Source organism: Phyllostomus hastatus, unplaced genomic scaffold, assembly GCF_019186645.2.
Source record: "Phyllostomus hastatus isolate PE091 unplaced genomic scaffold, TTU_PhHast_1.1 phas_contig_98, whole genome shotgun sequence".
Classification (NCBI taxonomy): Eukaryota; Metazoa; Chordata; class Mammalia; order Chiroptera; family Phyllostomidae; genus Phyllostomus; species Phyllostomus hastatus.
In genome coordinates, this window is record NW_025333999.1 from 871,262 (window position 1) to 890,679 (window position 19,418).

At 47.9% G+C, this 19,418-nt stretch overlaps 1 protein-coding gene across 13 annotated transcripts in view; it reads left to right on the plus strand.

The window, feature by feature from the left end:
- Positions 1–19,418, plus strand: part of DNM2 (dynamin 2) — an 86,150-nt gene that overhangs the window by 32,022 nt on the left and 34,710 nt on the right. For 12 of the 13 annotated variants that reach the window (XM_045853314.1, XM_045853319.1, XM_045853322.1 and 9 more), the window contains exons 3-7: positions 6,824–6,973; positions 8,771–8,974; positions 11,666–11,764; positions 15,678–15,838; positions 18,741–18,883. In XM_045853314.1, coding sequence (XP_045709270.1) covers positions 6,824–6,973; positions 8,771–8,974; positions 11,666–11,764; positions 15,678–15,838; positions 18,741–18,883 — 757 coding nt within the window. The remainder of the gene's footprint in view (positions 1–6,823; positions 6,974–8,770; positions 8,975–11,665; positions 11,765–15,677; positions 15,839–18,740; positions 18,884–19,418) is intronic. The other variant, XM_045853327.1, reaches the window with a different exon arrangement.

The following is a 19,418-nucleotide window of genomic DNA, read 5'->3' on the forward strand; positions in this document are numbered from 1 at the left end:
GGTCACTTTCCATCTGCCCTACAATTTCACTCAGTTCTGATACTACCTGCCTGGAGGTAGCTTGAGATCCCACAGGTTAGCGTTCAGTCCCACAAAACTGTGCCCTCCCCCACTTTTAAACACTAATTTCAAGTCCAAATGTCACCTGAGTGATTTGTTCTAGATTATAGGTTTCAATGACCTTCTCTTTGGGTTCACTTAAGTTTCTAGAGTGGCTCACAGGACTCAGAGAAACATTTACTAGCCAGATTTTCAGTTTATTAGAAAAGTATGTAACTCAGGAATAGCCAGATGGAAGAGATGCACAGGGCAAAGTCTGGCAAAGTGGCTTCGTGCTCCTATGCCCTCTCTCACTTCCTATGTTCATTAACTCAGAAGCTCTCCAAACTCATTCTTTGGGTTTTGAGGAGGCTTCATCATGTAGGCATGAATGATTAAATATTCCTCATTGGTGGTCGACTCAACCTTCAGCCCCTGTCCCCTCCCAGGAGGTTGGGGTAGGACCGAAAGTACCAATCCTCTAATTACATGATTGGTTCCTCTTCACAAAAGCTCAACTGTGGTTGAAAGAGGCTTGTTATGAATAGAGACTCCTTTATGGCTCTTATCACTTAGGACTTTCCAAGGATTTTAGGAGCTTTGTGCCAGGTATGGAGGGAAGACCACACATTTTTTATTATAAATCACAGTATCACAGCTTCCCAGTGGCAGTTGTGTCCTAGACTCTGGGACATGTTCTCAACTTGTCTCAAGTCAGAGGGAGCTTGAAGAGCAAAAGAACTCGGGAGATGACATGTATTTTGTCCCTTCTTCATCAGCTAAAGGCTGTAAAAAGTCCCTGGAGATCAGATCCAAGTCCCTGGAGATTGGATCTGTTCAATTATGGGGTACTCAGAGTCTTCCAAGTGTTTTTGAATCACATGTCATTCCTCCTGGGCCATGTCAACCAGACCAGCATGCCTGTGGGTTCCATGTTTGGAGAAGGCAGACCCCATCACTCACTGCCAGGGGTCAGCCTGGTGGTTCTGCTCTCTGCTGGGTTCAGAATAGAGAAGGGGTGGGATCTGAGCATGAAAATCAGGGCCGAGCCCCTTCATCAGAGCACTGAGACTCCCAACAGATTTGCAAATGTCCCTGATCTGACAGTTGAGCTGTTTGTGTGTTCTTGTGGGCCCAGCGCTGAGCACTGTGATTTGATTGCTTCCTCAGCACTGGGTTCTGTGTTGTGTCATTTCATTGTGGCGAAACTGAGGCCCTGATAGATGGGCGTGGCTAGGTACTTCTACTTTCCTCTCTTCCTCCTGCTATCTCCCCAGATCACGTGGAGCTTGGCGTGCCTTCTGCAGGCTGGAGGGGCTGGGCTGAAGTAGGTTGTTCTCGAAAGACATGTCACAGTTCTTAAGAAATGCCCAAACAAAACAAAAGGAAAGGAGAGAGAGAGAGAGAGAGAGAAAAGAACAACAAAAAAACAAATTCAGCAGGCACATGACCTGGTGTGCCTTTGGGGTAGGGAGGGTGATCTTAATGACCTTGCTTTCATGGGGTGCTGTCCTCCCAGGCTTCATGACCTACTATTTTGTAATAGGCTGCTCAATAAAATTTTATTAAGTAGCTGCTTGTACCAGGCACCAGGGAGAGTATGACCAAAACCAAGTCTCTGACAGTCCTTCTCTTACCACTCCAGCTCGAGCAGGGGACATTTGAGCACATGGTGTGTCAGTGTGAAGAGTGCCATGGAGGAGGGGACAAAGGCACAGGGCAGGGGTGCTGTTGCCATGGAGTGGTCACGGTGGGCCTCCGCAACAGGCCTTTAGACCTGAGACCTGAAGGAGGCAGGAACAAGTGCTGGGATGAGAGCAGAACCTTCTTCTAGAAAACTGATGCAAGTGCATTTAATGACCCCACAATTAGGACAAGGCTGGAAGCCCTGTGGAGGACCAGGGCGACTGGCTCCTCTGGGTTGGCAGTGTGACTGCTGGACAGGGGCCTACTTTATTCCTTTATTCCTGCTGGTCTCCAGGCACTGGGCTGGGTCCCACAGAGCCCCAAGGCCTGATTACACATGCTGACCCTCCTCCCAGGGAAGCGCACTTGGCTACGAGTGTAGGGGTTGTTTGTGTGGCTGCTGAAATACTGAGGCAGGCCTGGGGAACTGGAGGGACTGGCTTTGTTATCTACGCAAGAGGAAGAGAAGGTTTGAAATCGCTGCAGCTGGGCTGGGGATGGACGCAGACAGCTCTGCAGTGGGGACCACAACAGGCAAGAGTAGGCAGTAGCTCAGCCTCAGCTGCTGGGGATGAGTTGAGAGGGAGCTCTTCAGGTTACCACAGGCTATGAGCTCAGTCCTAAGGCCTTTGACTTACTGAGATCGTGGATGGTTAAATCATCTCCAGCATTCAAACACATACAGGGCTTTGGAGGCCCAGGCTAATCTCTTATGTCTCCTTACCCTATTTTTATTTTGCTCATGGGGAAACTAAAGTACAGAGTGAGCCTGGCCAATAGTCAGGCCCTTCCCTCCCTTGTAGTCTACCCTAGGTTCAGAGCATCCTCTGGGTTTGGGGAAAGGTTGTCACTTCAGAGAGATGGCACAGGCACAGGCTCTCTGCCTATCGCCACTCTCAGCTGCCTCCATCATCTTGCCATGGATTGGGGTTGGAGTCAGACAGGCCATCTCTCCCAGTTCCTAGTATGTTGGCTCTCTGTCAGACCTGCTGCTGCAACATGCTTATGCAGTGTCTGTTTTCCCCATCAGACCAGGAGGCTGGCTCAGGGCTGGACCTATGTCCTCAAGTCATGCTTTGGGAAGAAGGTGGGGGTGGGGGGACTGGAGACGAGCCTTCCAGACCCTGCCCTGTCCACACTTCCATATATCCAGTTGAGTGGCTTTGGGGGTGTTGGATTACCTCGAAGAACCTAAAGCAGGGACCATATTCTGGCAGTCATTCAGTCACACCTATAATTATTGAGTACCTACTGTGTGCACAGAGGGAGGCCTGGGAACACAGAGTGCACAACACAGATTCAGATCCTTGCCCTGTTGGGTGGGCCTTCCAGCTGGGAACCAGAGAAAATACACAGGATGTGAAAGTAAATGATATTAGGGTGCTTGTAGAATGATAAGGCACTGAAGGGGGGAAGAGAATGGGGAGTTCTGTCATCTCAGGTGGGGGCCAGGGCAGGCCTCACAGAGAAGGTAGCAGCCAAATGAGACCAGGGAGAGAGCCATGAGGGTCCCTGCAGACAAAGTCCTGAGGCAGGAGCAGGCCTCAAGTTGTGAGCAGGGAAGCCAGTGTGACTGGAGAGGGAGTGAGGTGAGGTCTGGAACTGGGGGAGAAGGAAATTTTGTAGGGCCTTGTAGGATGTGGTAGACTGGCTTTTACTCAGGTGAGGTGGGGAGCCCTAGAAGGCTTGGAGGAGAGGAAGGCTGAGGTTTGGCTTTAACAGGGTCACTGCTATGGGAGGAAGCAGGGTTGGTGGAAGCTTTTTTTTTCCCCTTAAAGATTTTATTTGCCTGGCTAGTGTGGCTCAGTGGACTGAGTGCCGGCCTGCAAACCAAAGGGCTGAAGGTTTGATTCCCAGTCAGAGCACATGCCTGGGTTGCAGGCAAGGTCTCCACTTGGGGGTGCACGAGAAGCAACCACACATAGATGTTTCTCCCTCTCTCTTTCACCCTCTCTTCCCCTCGTTCTAAAAATAAATAAATGAAACCTTTTAAAAAATGAAGATTTTATTTGTTTATTTATAGAGGTGGGAAGGGAGGGCAAAAGAGAGGGGGAGAAACATCGATGCGAGAGAGAGAAATAATGATCAGCTGCTTCTTGTACGTACCCCAGCGGGAGACTGAACCTGCAGCCCAGGCATGTGCCCTGACCAAGGATTGAATCAGCAACCTTTTACTTTGTGAGATGACACCGAACCAACTGAGCCACATCAGTCAGGGCTGATAGAAGCTTTTTAATGTTGGAATGACCCTGAAATCTAACTCATGGTTCCAAAGCAACAAGGAGCCTGATAAAGAAGGCAGGTGGTGAGAGGTGGTCCTGGCTGGCTCCTGAACCTTCCTGCTGCCCAGTAATATGCTGGGGTGACACCAGGGCTCTGTAGCCCAGTCTCCTGCGTATCCTTTACTCACACAGACTGGGGACTGCCAGCACATGCTGGGCTCTGGTGGAACACAGCTGGCAGGTCCTGGGCCCATAAACATGACTTTACAATGAGCTGGCTCTGACACAGAAGAGACCCAAGATTCAGGATGGAGTACCAGGTGGCAAGGAGTCAGGGAAGGACCCCTGAAAGAAGTGATAGGCAGGTAGGCGCTGGAAGAGGAGGAGGTGGGACCAGGCCTCCTAGACACTAGGCCTGGTGGTACAGAGGTCCACAGGGGAGAGGGCCCATACCTTTTCTCATCCCATATCCCCCTGCATTCATCCTGGAAGGAAGATGGTCTATTGCAGGTGCTGAGCCCAGAGCCTTGAGCTGGAAAAGAACTGAGGTTTGCTGTGGGGGTTGGAGAGCCATTTCATTTTGGGGTAGCTGCTGCAGAAAGAACAGCCCTGGATGAAGTCCTCAGTGATCTGAGCCTATGAAGTATCCCCTGACCCTGACTGCAGAGCTTCAGAGAGATAAAGAGCACTTGACTTGAGAGCCACTGCCTGGAGACAGATTATCTGAATTCCAAATCCAAGCTCTACCACTGGGTTTAGGCCAAGTCACTTCACCTCTCTGGGCCTCAGTTTCCTTATGTGGCTAGAACGACCAAGGTGTTGGCCATAGTTTGTTAGGTTGCTGTGACTGGAAGGCAGACCTCTTTGAACTCGCTTCTTTCTGTCTCATTACACTTGTAGGTAGAGATTCTAGACCTGCTGGTCTTTCTCTGTCTCCATCTCCACCCTTTCTTTTGAGACAGCTGATGGTATGTCTGTGCTGTGGTTTGTGTAGCCAGATCTCCTCCTGGTGGACATAGAGGTGATTTCCAGTTTCTCAGTACACATTTTTTGCATTCCTGCATTGGTCTACTTCTTTAGGCTGTTTGTCACATGACTCATGTCACTGTTTTTAGCATTACTGCAGGAGCTGTGATTTGAGCCTTGTTCCCAGCATTTACTGTGAAAATGCAAACATGAAGAAGAGTTGAGAAATTATATAGTAAATGCATGTAACCTCAGCACCTACATCCTACAGTGAACATTTTTTATTTTTACTTTATCCCATATCTGTGCTTTGGATTTCTCTTGCTTGATGATAGGACTGAGGCAGAAGGTAGAATTCTTTGGCACGTGAAATAGGGAAACCGAGGCAGAGAGCTGAACACAGTGGCCTAGGAATTTATAGCTAGGCACAGAAGGTCACCAGGGCAGAGTGCCTGGCAGGGGGCAAAACTGGGAGAACAAGGGCCTCACCCCCAGGGTAACCTCTTCACCCCTGGCCTTTCCTCCCTAGAGATAACATCCAGGCCTCAGTTGTGTTTCAGCTCCAGGCCCAGAAAAGCAGCAAAACCAGATGGTCTACACCAGAACTAACTGCAGTGACTAAAGACCCTCTGGCCTGGCCCTGACCAATCACTGGATATACCATGACCCTGAAAGGGCACACCTGGAAAACTGATGAACATTCTGTTGAAATCTTCCCCTAAGACCTCCCCTACGGTCCTACCTGTAAGAAAGAGATAAAAGCCTCAACACAAAGGGCCCAGCAGGACCCAGCATGCACGTTCTCCCTCTGGGGAGCAGTCCTTGCCATTCCCTTCTTCTTCCCCCACTTTACAGGCACATGTCTCCTAAATTCTAAGGCCATGGGTGGTTGGTAGCTTGTCCCAGCTAGTCCCCTGAACCTGTCCCCAAGGCCCTCTTTTCTCTGACTTGCCAGTGAACTAAAGCAGCTGAGCTTTTTTGTTGTTTCTATGCTGAGCCCTTCCTTCTTTCGCCATTCCCAGCTTTAATGAATGTGTCCTCATATTTACCTGGACTCTTGTTGTGAAATCTTTCCTACATGAAGCCAAGAACCCACACATGACAGCTCGCCCTTGGCAGATCCTCACAGGGCCGGGCCCCTGCCTGGTGACAGGACCAGCTCTGCCTTGTAACTTACTTGTGTCCTTCTATCTTGCTGTTAACATGGCAGTCAGACACCTCAGTCTCAGAAGGTATGCAGAGGCCTTTTATATCCACTTGAAGCCCTGAGCAGAAAGCATTTCTGCTGGAGGGGTTCATGTCCAGGTGGGGGACCCCTTGAATAGCTAGGAGGGGAGGAGGGACATTGAGATAGGCTTTGGTGAGGCTGGCAGTGGTGCCCTATTCTGCATACCATATGTCTTGGGGAGCAAACGGGTTCCAGGGACATGTGCCAGGTAGCAAGTGCTAGGGGTTTAGGATCCCACTAGGACAGCAGCTGGCGTCTCTTTTGACTGTGACCACAGTGAGGGAGGTTCCACATCACCACCCAGGACTCAGTCTCATGTATGACACCACAGCAGAAGTTTCATCAAATGTACAAAACTCGCGATTTGGGTGACGGGCCCATATTTCCTCTTTTATTCTGTTCATCCAAGAATAATAAATGCTGGTCACATCCACCTGTTGATTTTTTTTGTTTTGCTTTGACTCATATGTCACAATGTGTACTTTTGCAAAATGCTTCATGAGAGTGTCTATTCCATGGGCATGGGATCTTTGCCAGTTGCTCCCCATGTTCCTAGAGCAACTATGGCTGATCCTTCACTTTCTCTGCTTCCAAAGCACCTGTCCCACGGGGCTGTTTGTTCCCCACCCACTCCAAAACTGCTTCTCTTTCTTATTTTGAGCATCTTTTCTTTCCTTTGCAGAATATGCCGAGTTTTTGCACTGCAAGTCCAAAAAGTTTACAGACTTTGAAGAAGTACGACAGGAGATTGAAGCAGAGACTGACAGGGTGACGGGGACCAACAAAGGCATCTCCCCAGTACCCATCAACTTGCGGGTCTACTCGCCGCATGGTAGGCAGCATGAGCGTGTGCCTGTCATGGGGGCAGAGGAAAGCTGACTCTGTGCCGGTCACGGGTCAGGTCAGCCTTACTGTCATGAATATGTCTCTTCCCATCTTCTTCACTTATACCCAACCCTCTTGATCTGTAGTTTCCCACTTCTGACAGGAAGGTGATACTGAGAAATTGATCTCAGCTCCAAGAAAAACAGCTGCTAGAAAGACTGTTGGGAGTGGTGGGGACTAGGACAAATTGTAGCTGTATGCTCCCTTTATTCATGTATCTTTTTTTTTTTTAAGATTTTATTTATTTATTTATTTATTTTTAGAGAGGGAAGGGAAGGAGATAGAGAGAGAAACATCAATGTACAGTTGCTGGGGGGCCGTGGCCTGCAACCCAGGAATGTGCCCTGACTGGGAATCGAACCTGTGACACTTTGGTTCGCAGCCCGCGTTCATGTATTTATTTTTTAATTACAAGAAGTTTCTAATTACCATTGACATTTAGTATTCTGTTAGTTTTAGGTGTACAGCATGGTGGTTAGACATTTATATAACTTAGGTGATTCTGCTGAAAGTTTGTTATCCACCTGACACCACACATAGTTATGACAATGTTATTGACTATATTCCCTATGCTGTACTTTGCATCCCCATGACTATTTTGTAATTGCCATTTTTTTATTGTCCTTTTAAAAGGACAAACATCATTGGCTCCCAGGTGGTAGTGGCCCACGTAGTGACAAGTGAAACCAGCCCGAGGCAGCCAGGTCTTTCAGTTTCTCAGGAGGATCCAGAAAGACTTCTCTGCACAATGTCCTGATTTTAGAACTCTGCATCATTTAAACAGAGCAGACTGTGGTCATGTGCAGCCTCTGGCCAAGAGCACAGATTGCTAATTCAGACACCATGTGGAAAGTATTCCAGCAGACACTAACTTGTTAGTGTGAGATCCTTGTGATGGTTTTAAAATTTAGTTTTTAATCAATTATGCCTGTAGATGGCTCATATTAAAAAATTACAAAAGGATATACAACAGAAATCTACTCTGGCCCCCAATATTACAAATATATTTTATGTTCTTCATAAATTATAATGCATATATAAGCATTTATGGATATTTACATGTATATGTATTTATATGGATATTTACTCAAATTGTAGCATCTCATAAAAATAATTTATGCCTCTTTCTTTGTGTGTGAGTGCATCTCAGAGTGTGTTTCTTTTCAGAGTATCATCTTTTTGTTTTTAATGGTTCCTTGGTATTGGCTGAATCTTTGGGTTTAAATTTATTTAGCCATTTAAAGCAATTATGATCTGCAGAGAGAGATGACCCATTAGAAACTGTATCACTGAAATAGAGTAGATAGAGGGTGTCTTTAGGGTATGATCCTAGAAGGAGAGTTACTGGATCAAAAGGTGTCACCCAGCCCAACTAGTGTGGCTTCTTTGGTTGGTGCATCATCCCATAGCCGAAAGGTTGTGGGTTTGATTTCAGGTCAGGGCACATACCTAGGTTGCAGGTTGATCCCTGGTCCAGGCACATATGGGAGGCAACCAGTTGATGTTTCTCTCTCCCTCTCTTCCTCTGTCCCTTCCTTTTTCTCTAAAAACAATGGGAAAAAAATGTCCTTGGGTGAGGATAAAAAAAATTAATTAAAAAAAAAAAGTGTGACCCAGTTGGAGCAGCAGGAAGACTCCTGAGGCCTGATCTGGCACTTGGGGAAGTGGGCTGAATGGCTGAAGGGGCTATGTATGCCTCCCCTTCCCTGGCTCTGATGATTTTGCCCTTTGGTTTCTTTCCCAGTGTTGAACTTGACCCTCATTGACCTCCCGGGCATCACCAAGGTACCAGTAGGAGACCAGCCCCCAGATATCGAGTACCAGATCAAGGAAATGATCTTGCAGTTCATCAGCCGGGAGAGCACCCTCATCCTCGCTGTCACCCCTGCCAACATGGACCTGGCCAACTCAGATGCCCTCAAGATGGCCAAGGAGGTTGACCCCCAAGGTAACCACCAAATCCCACAGTAGCAGCTTCCTCTTTCAGGTGCCTGCAGGCATTGCAACTTGTGTTGTAACCTTGATTCCAAGTCACCCGTGTTCTCCTAGGTATATGGCCTCCCAAGGAAAAGGTCTCACAGAACATAGCTTTTCCCATGAAGACCAGCAGTGCTGGAGGGTGTCCCCCAGGAGGCCATTGTGTGGCAGTTGGGCATTGCTCGGACATGATGGTCCCCACTTGGCCTGTGCTGAAAACCAGTTAGGGGAGTGGGAAGAGTGCAGTCCTCCCAGGGCACAGATGCAAGTCCAAATCCCATCTCTAAAAGTTACTTACCCTCCTGAGGCTTGGTCCCCTTTCTGTCCAAATGGAAGCAGCAACCCCAACCTGTAGAATTGCTGAGAGGACTGGAGATGTCTCCATAGCTTCTCAGGGGCCAGGTTGGGGTGGTGAAAGAATGAGTTAGTGAAGTAAATTTGGGCACTCAGTGGTAGTGGGAGACTGTGGCATCTCTGGCTCTAGGCATTGCAGGTCAAACTTTTCCAGTGGCCATTTATTTAGTAAAAAAAATAAAAAATAAAAAATAAAAAAAGAGTCACAGGTAACAGATTGCTATATGCAAGGATGCTCTGTTTTGGTATTGGGAACCTTGCAGGGGACAAAATTGACAGGGTCCCTGCCCCTAGGGAGCTGATATTCTGATGGGGGTGATAGAATCCAGCAAGGAAATAAGCAAGTAGGATAATTTCTGGTAGATGTAAGCACTGGAAGAAAATAGGACCCTTTGAGAGTGGCTGGGATGGGGAAGGATCAGGAGCCTGTGAAGATGTGAAATTTTAGGCAAGACCAGAATAGTAAAAGGAGGCAAAAATCCAGGAAAATAGACAGTAGATACTAAATAGGATGGGTTTGATTTGAGCCTGGGTTGCTCAAGACACATTGAGGAGGCTAGTGTGGCTGAAGCAGAGACAGCTAAGGGGAGGGCAGAAGAAGTGAGGGCAGGGCTGGGGCTAGAGCTAGTTGAGCAGGACCTTGTGGGGAGCGATGAGAATCTGGGTTTATTCTGAGAGTATTGAAGGTTTAGTTGAGTGTGACACTGAAATGTATTTTGCAAAATGCCCTCTAACTGCATGATTCCATAGTGGTTTGGAGGGAGTCGGGGACTGGCAACGAGTCAGGGGTGACAGGTTCATGGCTTGAGCTCCCCAGTTTCCAGCCCCAAGTTGGGGAGTGTTTAGCTGCCAACAACCCTTTCCCACCCTGGACTACTGGCCCCTCAACATCCAGGGCTGTGTGCTGAGCATCTTTGTTCCATGGGGAATAGGCTGTTCTCGCTCCTCCTCAAGGTCATTCGAGGTGTGTTTTCCCAGGAGGGGCTGCCCCTACCCAGGGTCCTCACAGCATGCTTGTCCCCCAAATCTCCCACAAAAAATGGGGTGTGACTGGGACAAAGATGTCACAGAGGCTTGGTCAGATGGTGAGAAAATCTGAATACAGTGAAGCACTGTTTGTGAACTTCTTGCTGGCATTCTGCGTTAAAAGAGGTATTTTTCTGCTTCTGAAAGTATTCATAATTTTTAATTTAAAAAATGTCACCATTGTAAAATATAGAACCTAAAAAGTGAAAGCTTCTCTTCCCTTGCAGAGAAACTTACTGGTAGCCACACTTGGTAGATATCTTTTCAAAGTTTATTCTTCCTTGTAAGCTCACATTTTTAAAATGGGATGATATTTACTTATTTTTCCATGATGTGTGTGTTACTACTGTAGTGCTGTGCATACATAGCCATCCACAGGCACCCCGTTGTTGCCTTTTCTTTGTTCTTGAGCAGCAGGCTGTTTCAAGTCTTTAATAAACAGTGGCTCAGTGACGTTTGATGTTTCAAAAAATGTTGATGTCCCCTGGTCCCCTCCCCTGTCATATCTCTCTACCTTGCTCTGTTTCTCTGCTCCAGACCAGGCACAAGCTTTGTGCATTTCCATAGCTGCAATCCCTTTGCCCTCTGAAGAGGTGATGCCAGCTTACAGTCTCAGCAGAATGCATGCTGGCAGCAGCCCCCTGGGAGGGTGTGCTGTTACCCTCTACATGCCTGCCTTGGTGCCCACTGGAGATCTCTACAGGCCTCCCTTTGTGCCCTGAGTGTCATACACGTGCATGTACACATGCATACATGTGGCCTTCAGACACTGCCATAGGAGGTTGATCTGCAGGTTCCAGGCTTTGCTAGGAGGTTCTTCTTGATTCTGGGTGACCTGGGAGAGGCACAATTTGATAGGTGGCATCCAGAGTAGAATCCTGGCTGTTCAGGTAAAAGGTGCTCTAGAAATGGTAGCTCTTGTTTGGTATCGTGTTGGGGCTTTGCACACAGAGAGCACAGCATGGAGTCTCCGCCCTGGGAGTTCATTGAGGTTTCCCTGGACTCTGCAGCAGCAGGACGAGGTCACTGATCATACAAATGATGATGACGGAAGCCAGTGTTTATTGACTGAACATTTGCCATGCATCAGATTTATTCTTAGGATCCACCCCCTGAGATTGGTGCTATTGCTGTCTTCATGTGGCATGAGGGAACTAGAGTCCAGCTAGGTGACATTGGAGCTTGTCCCAGGTCTTGCAGCAGTTGGGGTGGAGGGTCAGTTGGACCCATGGTGGCCTGGGATTTCTTCCTAATAGTGCTCTTGACCTCTGGGCTCTTTCAGGCCTGCGGACCATTGGCGTCATCACGAAGCTCGACCTGATGGATGAGGGCACCGATGCCAGGGATGTCCTGGAGAACAAGCTGCTCCCCTTGAGAAGAGGTGCGGCTGGGTGGGAAGCTGGGGGCTGTGGGATGGGGCAGTGGGAGGCCGTACAGCCTGGAAGGGTAGACCTGGGAGGCCACGGGGCCAGGTGTGGGCAGGAAAGATAGGTGGGGCGAAGCAGGAGAGCTGGTGCACCCCTGCTTCTTGAAAACAAAATTTGTTTTTGTTCTCATTACTGAAACCTCAGCAAATGCCCCCAGATACATTTCCCCAACACCCCTTTCCCCACTGCCCAGAAGCCACTGCTTTTCTGCTCCATCCTAAACCCTTCTGGCTGCTTTTTTTTTTTTTTTTTTGAGTGAACGTACATTATCTTTTTCTTCTGTTTGTATACATTTTTCAATTACACACTTAACACCCTCCTGTACAGACAACGTGAGAAAACAAATACAGTTGAACTGCACATATCCAGTATATATGGATTTTTACACTGACCCACACAGTTTAAACCCATGTTCAGGGATCAGTTCCTGCTGGGAATCCACATATGTAGAGGGCTGGCTATAGTTATATGTGGGTTTCAGCTGCACTGGAGGTAGGCGCCCCTAGCCTCCTGCATTGTTCAAGGGTCAACTGTATATAGAAGAAACTAAAATCATCCCTAGCCTAAATCCTCCAGAACCAGTAGTTCACACTTTGTGGCTCTACTTCCAAAAAGTTCCTAAGAATTTGTAACTTTTATTAATTTTCATACTTTGAGTTATGAACATTTCCGTCACATTCTTGAAAGTAGAATGGACCCAGCGTTGATGGTTAGCAACACTCAGCTAATCTTGAATCTCCCACATGTCTTCTCCCCCTGTTGTCATTTTCTTTCTGAGGGATTATAAAGCAAATCCTAGGTATCATATCATTTTACACATAAGTATCTAAGTTTCTGTTTGAACAGCTTCCTCTCCCAGCCTCTTTGTTTTTTTCTCTGACATTCATCTGTGAAAGAAACCAGATCTCAGCCCACACTCAGGATATGGCCAATAGCAGTGCCCTATAAACTGGTAATTAGATCTCGACAGAGGCCTGATTAGGCTCAGTTTTAGGTTTAGATCTTCTTATAGGAGTAACCCGAGTATTTTTATTTCCAAAGAGTGAGTAACAAACATTAAGTGTCTGTTATGTACTAGGTACTGTTCTAAGCTCTTGATGTATAAGAGCCCACTTAATTCTGGTAACAGCCAACATGATGGTTCTAGTCTCATCCCCACTTTATGGATGAAGACACTGAGGCACGAAGAGGCCAAACCCTTTGCCCCAGCTCACACAACCAGCAAGTGGCAGAGCTGGTTTTGAATGCCAGCCCCCTAGCACCATGATGCTTTGTGACCTGATTTTTCATGTCACGTAGCAAAATAGCAGAACAGTTTCCCATAACAGGCGAATGTTCTTCAAGATGACTTCAAAAGGTCCCGTGGAGTCCCTTGTATGGGGGTGTGGGGGCAGATTATTATTCATTCCCCATTTGTTGAACACTTAGATGGTTCTATTTTTTTCCCCTATAGTGCAATGTGACTCCCCATGTAGGTCTTGGGGTTTTTAGGCCATTTCTTTCTTAATTACTTGCTGCCTTTCCCGTTTCTTCTGTGTGGGATCAGCTCTCAGCAGCAGGCACCTTCTGGCTCTTGCATCTTGTTTGGTCTTATCTTTTGCTCCCAGGGTTTCCTTCTTTGATGTCTGGGATAGCCACGGGGGAAACATTCAGACCTTGACTTCCCCCTCCCCCCAGTACTGCTGAGACACTGATGAGAGGCAGCCCTAGATAGAGAGCGGTCAGGAGCAAAACTCAAAGACATTTGTGGCTGTGAGGTTCAGAGGCTGAAGAGCAAATCCGTGCCAGAGGTTTAGGAAGGGAGGGTCAGTGCTGAAAAGGAAAGCAGACCCCATCTGTCCCCACACCCTCCACTGGCAATCCAGCCCTCTGCTCCCCTTGCACATGTGGGACCACCATCTTAGGCTCCCAGGGACACCAGCTGTGCTCTGCATTGCCGTCTGAGTGGCTGGATGTGTTGACCTCCTCACCTTCCTTTCTCCCCACTCAACTGTTGCCTGTCTCCTCTCCTCTGTCTTCCTGTCTGTTTCCAAGAAAGTGCCTCTTCCTGTCTCTAGTCACATGCTTCCTTCTGACTTAAGACCTCAGGCGCTCTCTCAGTTTTCTCCTCTTGCCCCACAGTTTTCAGAATCCCTCCAATGGGATCCTTTTTCTTGGCTTATGAAAGACTCAACTGCAGCACCTTTAGAGGAACTAAAACCCAAGCCACACTCCACTCTGCCCCCACTGCTTCCTTCTACTTACGATGATAGGGATGATAGAGACTTTGGGCTTTCCATGGATCTGGGTTCTGATCCACGTTCTCCTACTGATCCTTTCTGAGACCTTGAGACCTTTGCAAGTGACCATACCTTGGCCTGCCTTGGTTCCCTCATCCATAAAATGGGTATAATGACAGACAGGGAGAGGACAAAAATCGGGTCTGTATAAGACTCGGCTGGTGCCACTCCCCTTCTCCCCAAAAGAAGCATTGCACCAGACCACCCCTGCCCAGAGAATGGGGATAAATACTTATGTTGTATCACTTCAGGTCTTTTGCCACCTATCTCCAGTCTACTTTTCCAGCTTTAATTATATTAATTGCAATGAATAACTGTCTCTGTTTATTGAGTGCCTACCATTTGTCAGCCACCAGGCTAAGTTCTTTATTTCCCACAACACCCATTTGTATATCCATATTGCTTGGTGCCTTGTATCCATGCTCCGGGCTCCCAGCTGTTCTGGCTTCTCTTTTTTCCCCACTTCTTTATGTTTTTCTCTATCTAGTCTTAATTTCCAAATATGGCAAATCTTTTCTTCACAGTAGCATTTTTATTATAAAAAATAAGTTCTCACGCTTGGAAAAAAAATTCCAAAATGGTACTGAAGGCTCTTCCTTGAGGAGACTGTCTCTCAACCCTTTCCCCCAGGCCCCATTTCTCATGTATTCATGGTTAACTGTTCCTTAGGTTTCATTCAGAAAATTTTAATGTAAATACATTCATTTTTAAAACTAGCTCATGTTTTCTTCAAGTGCTTCTGTAGTTTTATATTTTGTGTGTAAATCAATGATCCTTGAGGATTAATTTAGGTAGGTACCTAGCTTTGCCAACAGCAACCATTCAATAATACACTTTTCCTCCCACTGCATTTCAAGTGTTAGTAGCTATTAGTTCCCCCGGCTGCTGAGTATGGTTTTGGAGTTTTTATTCATTCCATTCATCTCTGTGGACATACATGCCCCAGTATACCCAACCTTTTCCAGTGTAACAGCTTTAGAATAGATTTTACTGTCTGGCAGTATTAGCTGTCCCCCAATTGCCCTTCTTGATATTTGTTTTCCTTACCTATCTTTATTTATTTATTTAAGATTTTATTTACTTATTTTTAGAGAGGGGAAAGCGGGGGGAAGAGAGGGAGAGAAACATCAATGTGTGGTTGCCTCTCACATGGCCCCTACTGGGGACCTGGCCTGCAACCCAGGCGTGTGCACCCTGACTGGGAGTGGAACCGACAACCCCTTGGTTTGCAGGCCAGAACTCAATCCACTGAGCCACATCAGCCAGGGCATCTTACCTGTCTTTAAAGCTCAGTTCGTGGATTTGACTTTCTTTAAAGCTTGTCCCTATCCACTCCCCTTCACTCAGGCTGGATGTAGTCTCTCCTTCCAGACACATGTTGGCTTTTCAGGACAGGATGCTGTGTTTGTGTTCTCCGTGTTGCTTCTAAGTAATGCATGCAGCTTGTAACCCGGTATGTCAGAGACTCATGGGAGAGAATCCACATACTCACCTGCACCTTTATCAGCTCTGTGCCTGGGCTGCAGTGAGCACCTGGGCATCTTAGTTTGCCTGTCCGTGGCCCTGCCTTGACCCTCTCTCCCTGCAGGCTACATTGGTGTGGTGAACCGCAGCCAAAAGGACATCGAGGGCAAGAAGGACATTCGCGCAGCATTGGCAGCCGAGAGGAAGTTCTTTCTCTCCCACCCAGCCTACCGGCACATGGCTGATCGCATGGGCACCCCACACCTGCAGAAGTCTCTGAATCAGGTATGGCAGTGGTTTCGTGCAGCTGCCCGTGCTGTGCACTGCACAAATCTGCCATCCACAATGACGCTGGCCTTGGTTCAGAGCAGCTCTTGTTTTATCATAATGGATTCAATCCACCTTTGATTCATGGCTTGGTGAAGAGTGTATGTTCAGTAAGTTGGCACCATTTATATTACCATTGTTACTATTATGATTTCTATTAATTCAGTTATTTAGGCACATACCCAGAAGTTTGCATTTAGTTCCTTAGGCTGGTGACCTGGCTTACGAATGCCTGGCCTAAACCAAAGCAGGGCAGCTAAGTGTGAAGACATCAGACCCTGATCCTCTTGGGTCCAAAAAATCCCAGGCCAGCTTCTGACCAGGTGGCCCTGGGCCAGGGGCCCAGCCTCTCCAAGCCTCCTTCAGTCAGGAATCATCACCATCCCTGCCCCCTCAGACTGGCATCTCATCTACTGAGTGCTTAGTGCACATGCTGTGTAAAATGCAGCATGCACCAAAATGCCAGCAACTCCAGTATTTCACTGTTTTCCTATCTCTCTTTTTTTGCGTGCATAATATATTCACAGGGTTCATAACAAAACCAATATTAAATAGCATTCAGTGAAGTGCCCTGTCTGCCCCCTCCCTCTTACCCACAGCTTGGTACTGCTTGACTTCCTGTCCATAAAAGCTGAAAAGACTTTCAAGAATCACATACTGTCTTCCTTACCATAAATGATGACATAACGTAGTCATGGATGCCACCCTTGAGGATTTGGTTTTTGTTTTTGTTTTTGTTTTTTTTTTTGCTCAGCAGTTTCTCCTAGAGCTCTGTCCATGTGGAACAGTGTCCTCGCTATCTTTTGTGGCTGTAGTATTCCCTAAGCACATAGGCCCTACTCTGTTTAACCAATCTCACTTTGGAAGCCACTGGGATGGCTTCTTATCTTCCTAGTTAGTGGAAGGCAGATGTTAATAACATGATTTTGTTTATGTGCCAATTTACTCCAAGTCCCTGATGGGGAATTATGAAGCCACCCTGTAAAAGGCAGTGACTGTCCTTAGGAGCTGTCCTGATTTGCTCATCTGGGGTTGCTAAGGCAATGTCACCTTGATGCTTTATGGCACCTTTCTGGATTGTGGCAGAGTGACAGTTTGAGAGTCACTCCTTCATATCCACCGTAGGGACACAGGGGCAACCCAAGAGCAGGGCTGTATCTTCTGGGAAGGCAGATTTCTAATGGGATGGACAGACTTGGAAGTCAACAGATGAATGCTCAGTCAAGTGTTAGTTAGTGGTGGGGGCCAGAAAGGGAGGGGGCACAGAGCAGGAAGGCAGAGGCAACAGCTCAGGAGAGCAAAGAGGAGAGGAATTGTCCAAAGGGGCGGGCCCTCCAGGAAAGGAAGTGGGTCTGCCTGGGCAAAGGGGTAGAGGATTAGGAAGGGAAGTAAAAGTCCCCTGCAGGCTGCTGGGGCCTCCTGTGAGAGCCCGCAGCCCAGCTGGCCTTCTGAAGGCCTGGCTTCACATCAGATGCTTCCTGGAGTGGTGTGTGTGTGTGGTGTGTGTCCCCCACCCCCGCTCCTCTGTTTCCCCGTGAGTTACATGGAGTGGCCTTAGTGCCTAGGGTGCTGTTGGAGGCCAGAATGGTCTGCAGAGCACGTAGCCCACCCTTAGAGACCTGCAGCTCCCGCAGAGGGGACCCTAGGCAGGCCTCCTGGTTATAAAGGACTTGGCGGTAGCCAAGATGCATACCACAGAGTGTGTTGCTCCTTCATGCCTTGTGTGTATTTTGATGTATGTTTTGTAACATCTTTTCTACTGTAGGGCAGGTGGTTACAAAAGGCTGCTTTTCACTTTCTGCTTTTAGATGATTTTATGGCTTTTGGTTTGCCCTTCCTTCCTCCCAACCAGCCTCTCTTTGTCCTTTCCTCCCTTCCCTTCTCACCTTCTCTCCCCTTCCTTTCTCTCTCCTTCCTTTCTCTCTCTCTCTTAACTCCTCCCTCCCTTATAATAGTAAACAAAAAAAAGTCATACAGCCCAAACATAGAGACTCCCATTTTGTCTCATTCCATGAGGAGGCAGCCAGCATCATCATTTCCTCGGCTTGCTTCTAGAGACACTCAAGGCCTAGAGGGTTGATGTGTCTATATTGCCCTCCTCTGTCCCTCCTTCCTGCCTTTCTTTTCCTTTCCCTTCCCTTTTTTCTTCTTTCTTTTCTCCACCTGAACAGAAAGGTATTTACCCACTGCTCTGTATCTGGCTTTTTCTTTAACATCTCATCTTGAGACTCATTCCCTAAGCTTTTCTGCACTACTGTCTCTTTTTTAAACTTAAGAATAATGACTAAATCTACATGACGCAAGAGCAGAGCAGTAGAAGAAAGAGGGGCTGCGGTAAAAGTTCTCCTTCTGCCTTTTTCTTTTACTTTTGTTTCTCATGAATCTTCTTTTCTCTGTTCCTGTGAATGAACACATGTTCTTACTTTATCCTTGTCTTTCAAAGAAGGGTGATGCATACATTTTGTACCTTTTTGTGGGGAGCTGTTTCCCATTCAGCTTGTAGGGCCTGTCCCCATGTCTGTGTACCCACCCCGTGTCCCGCCTTCTACATGTACTGTCTGTCACCCATCCACATGGTCCTGTGGTGGCCTCCTGGGCTTTTCACTGAGCAGCACTTGTGGAAGACTCCTCTGGGTCAGCACACATGTCCTTGCACATTGTTATATGTACTTTATGGTGTGGACACCCCGATTAATCTGTGCCGCAAAGTGTTCTCAGCCTCTCCCTGCTCCGTGCACAAGCGTGACTCCAGCTGATGTTGTATTGCTTTCTGTTGAGGCTGAGGGTGTGTTGGACCTGGCACCATCATGCATGGCCCTTTCTCATGTGCCTGCACTGACCTCTGACCTCTCTCCTGCAGCAACTGACCAACCACATCCGGGAGTCACTGCCGACCTTGCGCAGCAAGCTGCAGAGCCAGCTGTTGTCCCTGGAGAAGGAAGTGGAGGAATATAAGAACTTCCGGCCCGATGACCCCACACGTAAAACCAAAGCCCTGCTGCAGTACGTGTGTCCCTCTGCAGCCCCTCAGCCTGGCTCACCAGGGCATTCACCCAGCCACAGGGTTTCCAGTCTAGGCCGGCCACCAATCCTCATTCATCCCTCTGTTCATTCCGCAGACACTTCCCAAAGTGTGTGCCAGGCCCTGTCCTGAGCACTGGGGTCACCACAGTGAATGGGACAGATGCCTATTCCTGCCCCATGTGTTCAGAAAGGGGAGGGGGGCGGTGATGAGACGAAGTAAGTAAATAAGTAAATGTGTAATGTGCGAATGGCAAAGATACAGTGTGGGGAAGAGCCTGGAGAGCACCAGTGTGAGACAGTGAGTGTCAGGCAAAGACCTAGGAGGTAAGGGAGGAAGCCACGTACGGCCCTGATGGGGCCCCGACCAGTGCAAGCACCCTGAGGCAGGACTGTGTCCAGCATGTTGGAGTTCCATGTGGCTGGAGCAGAGTGAGCGAAGGAGAGTGGGAAGAGGTGAGGGCAGAGTGTGCAGGGTCTTGTGGACCAAGGACTTTGGCTCTTGCTCTGAGCTATG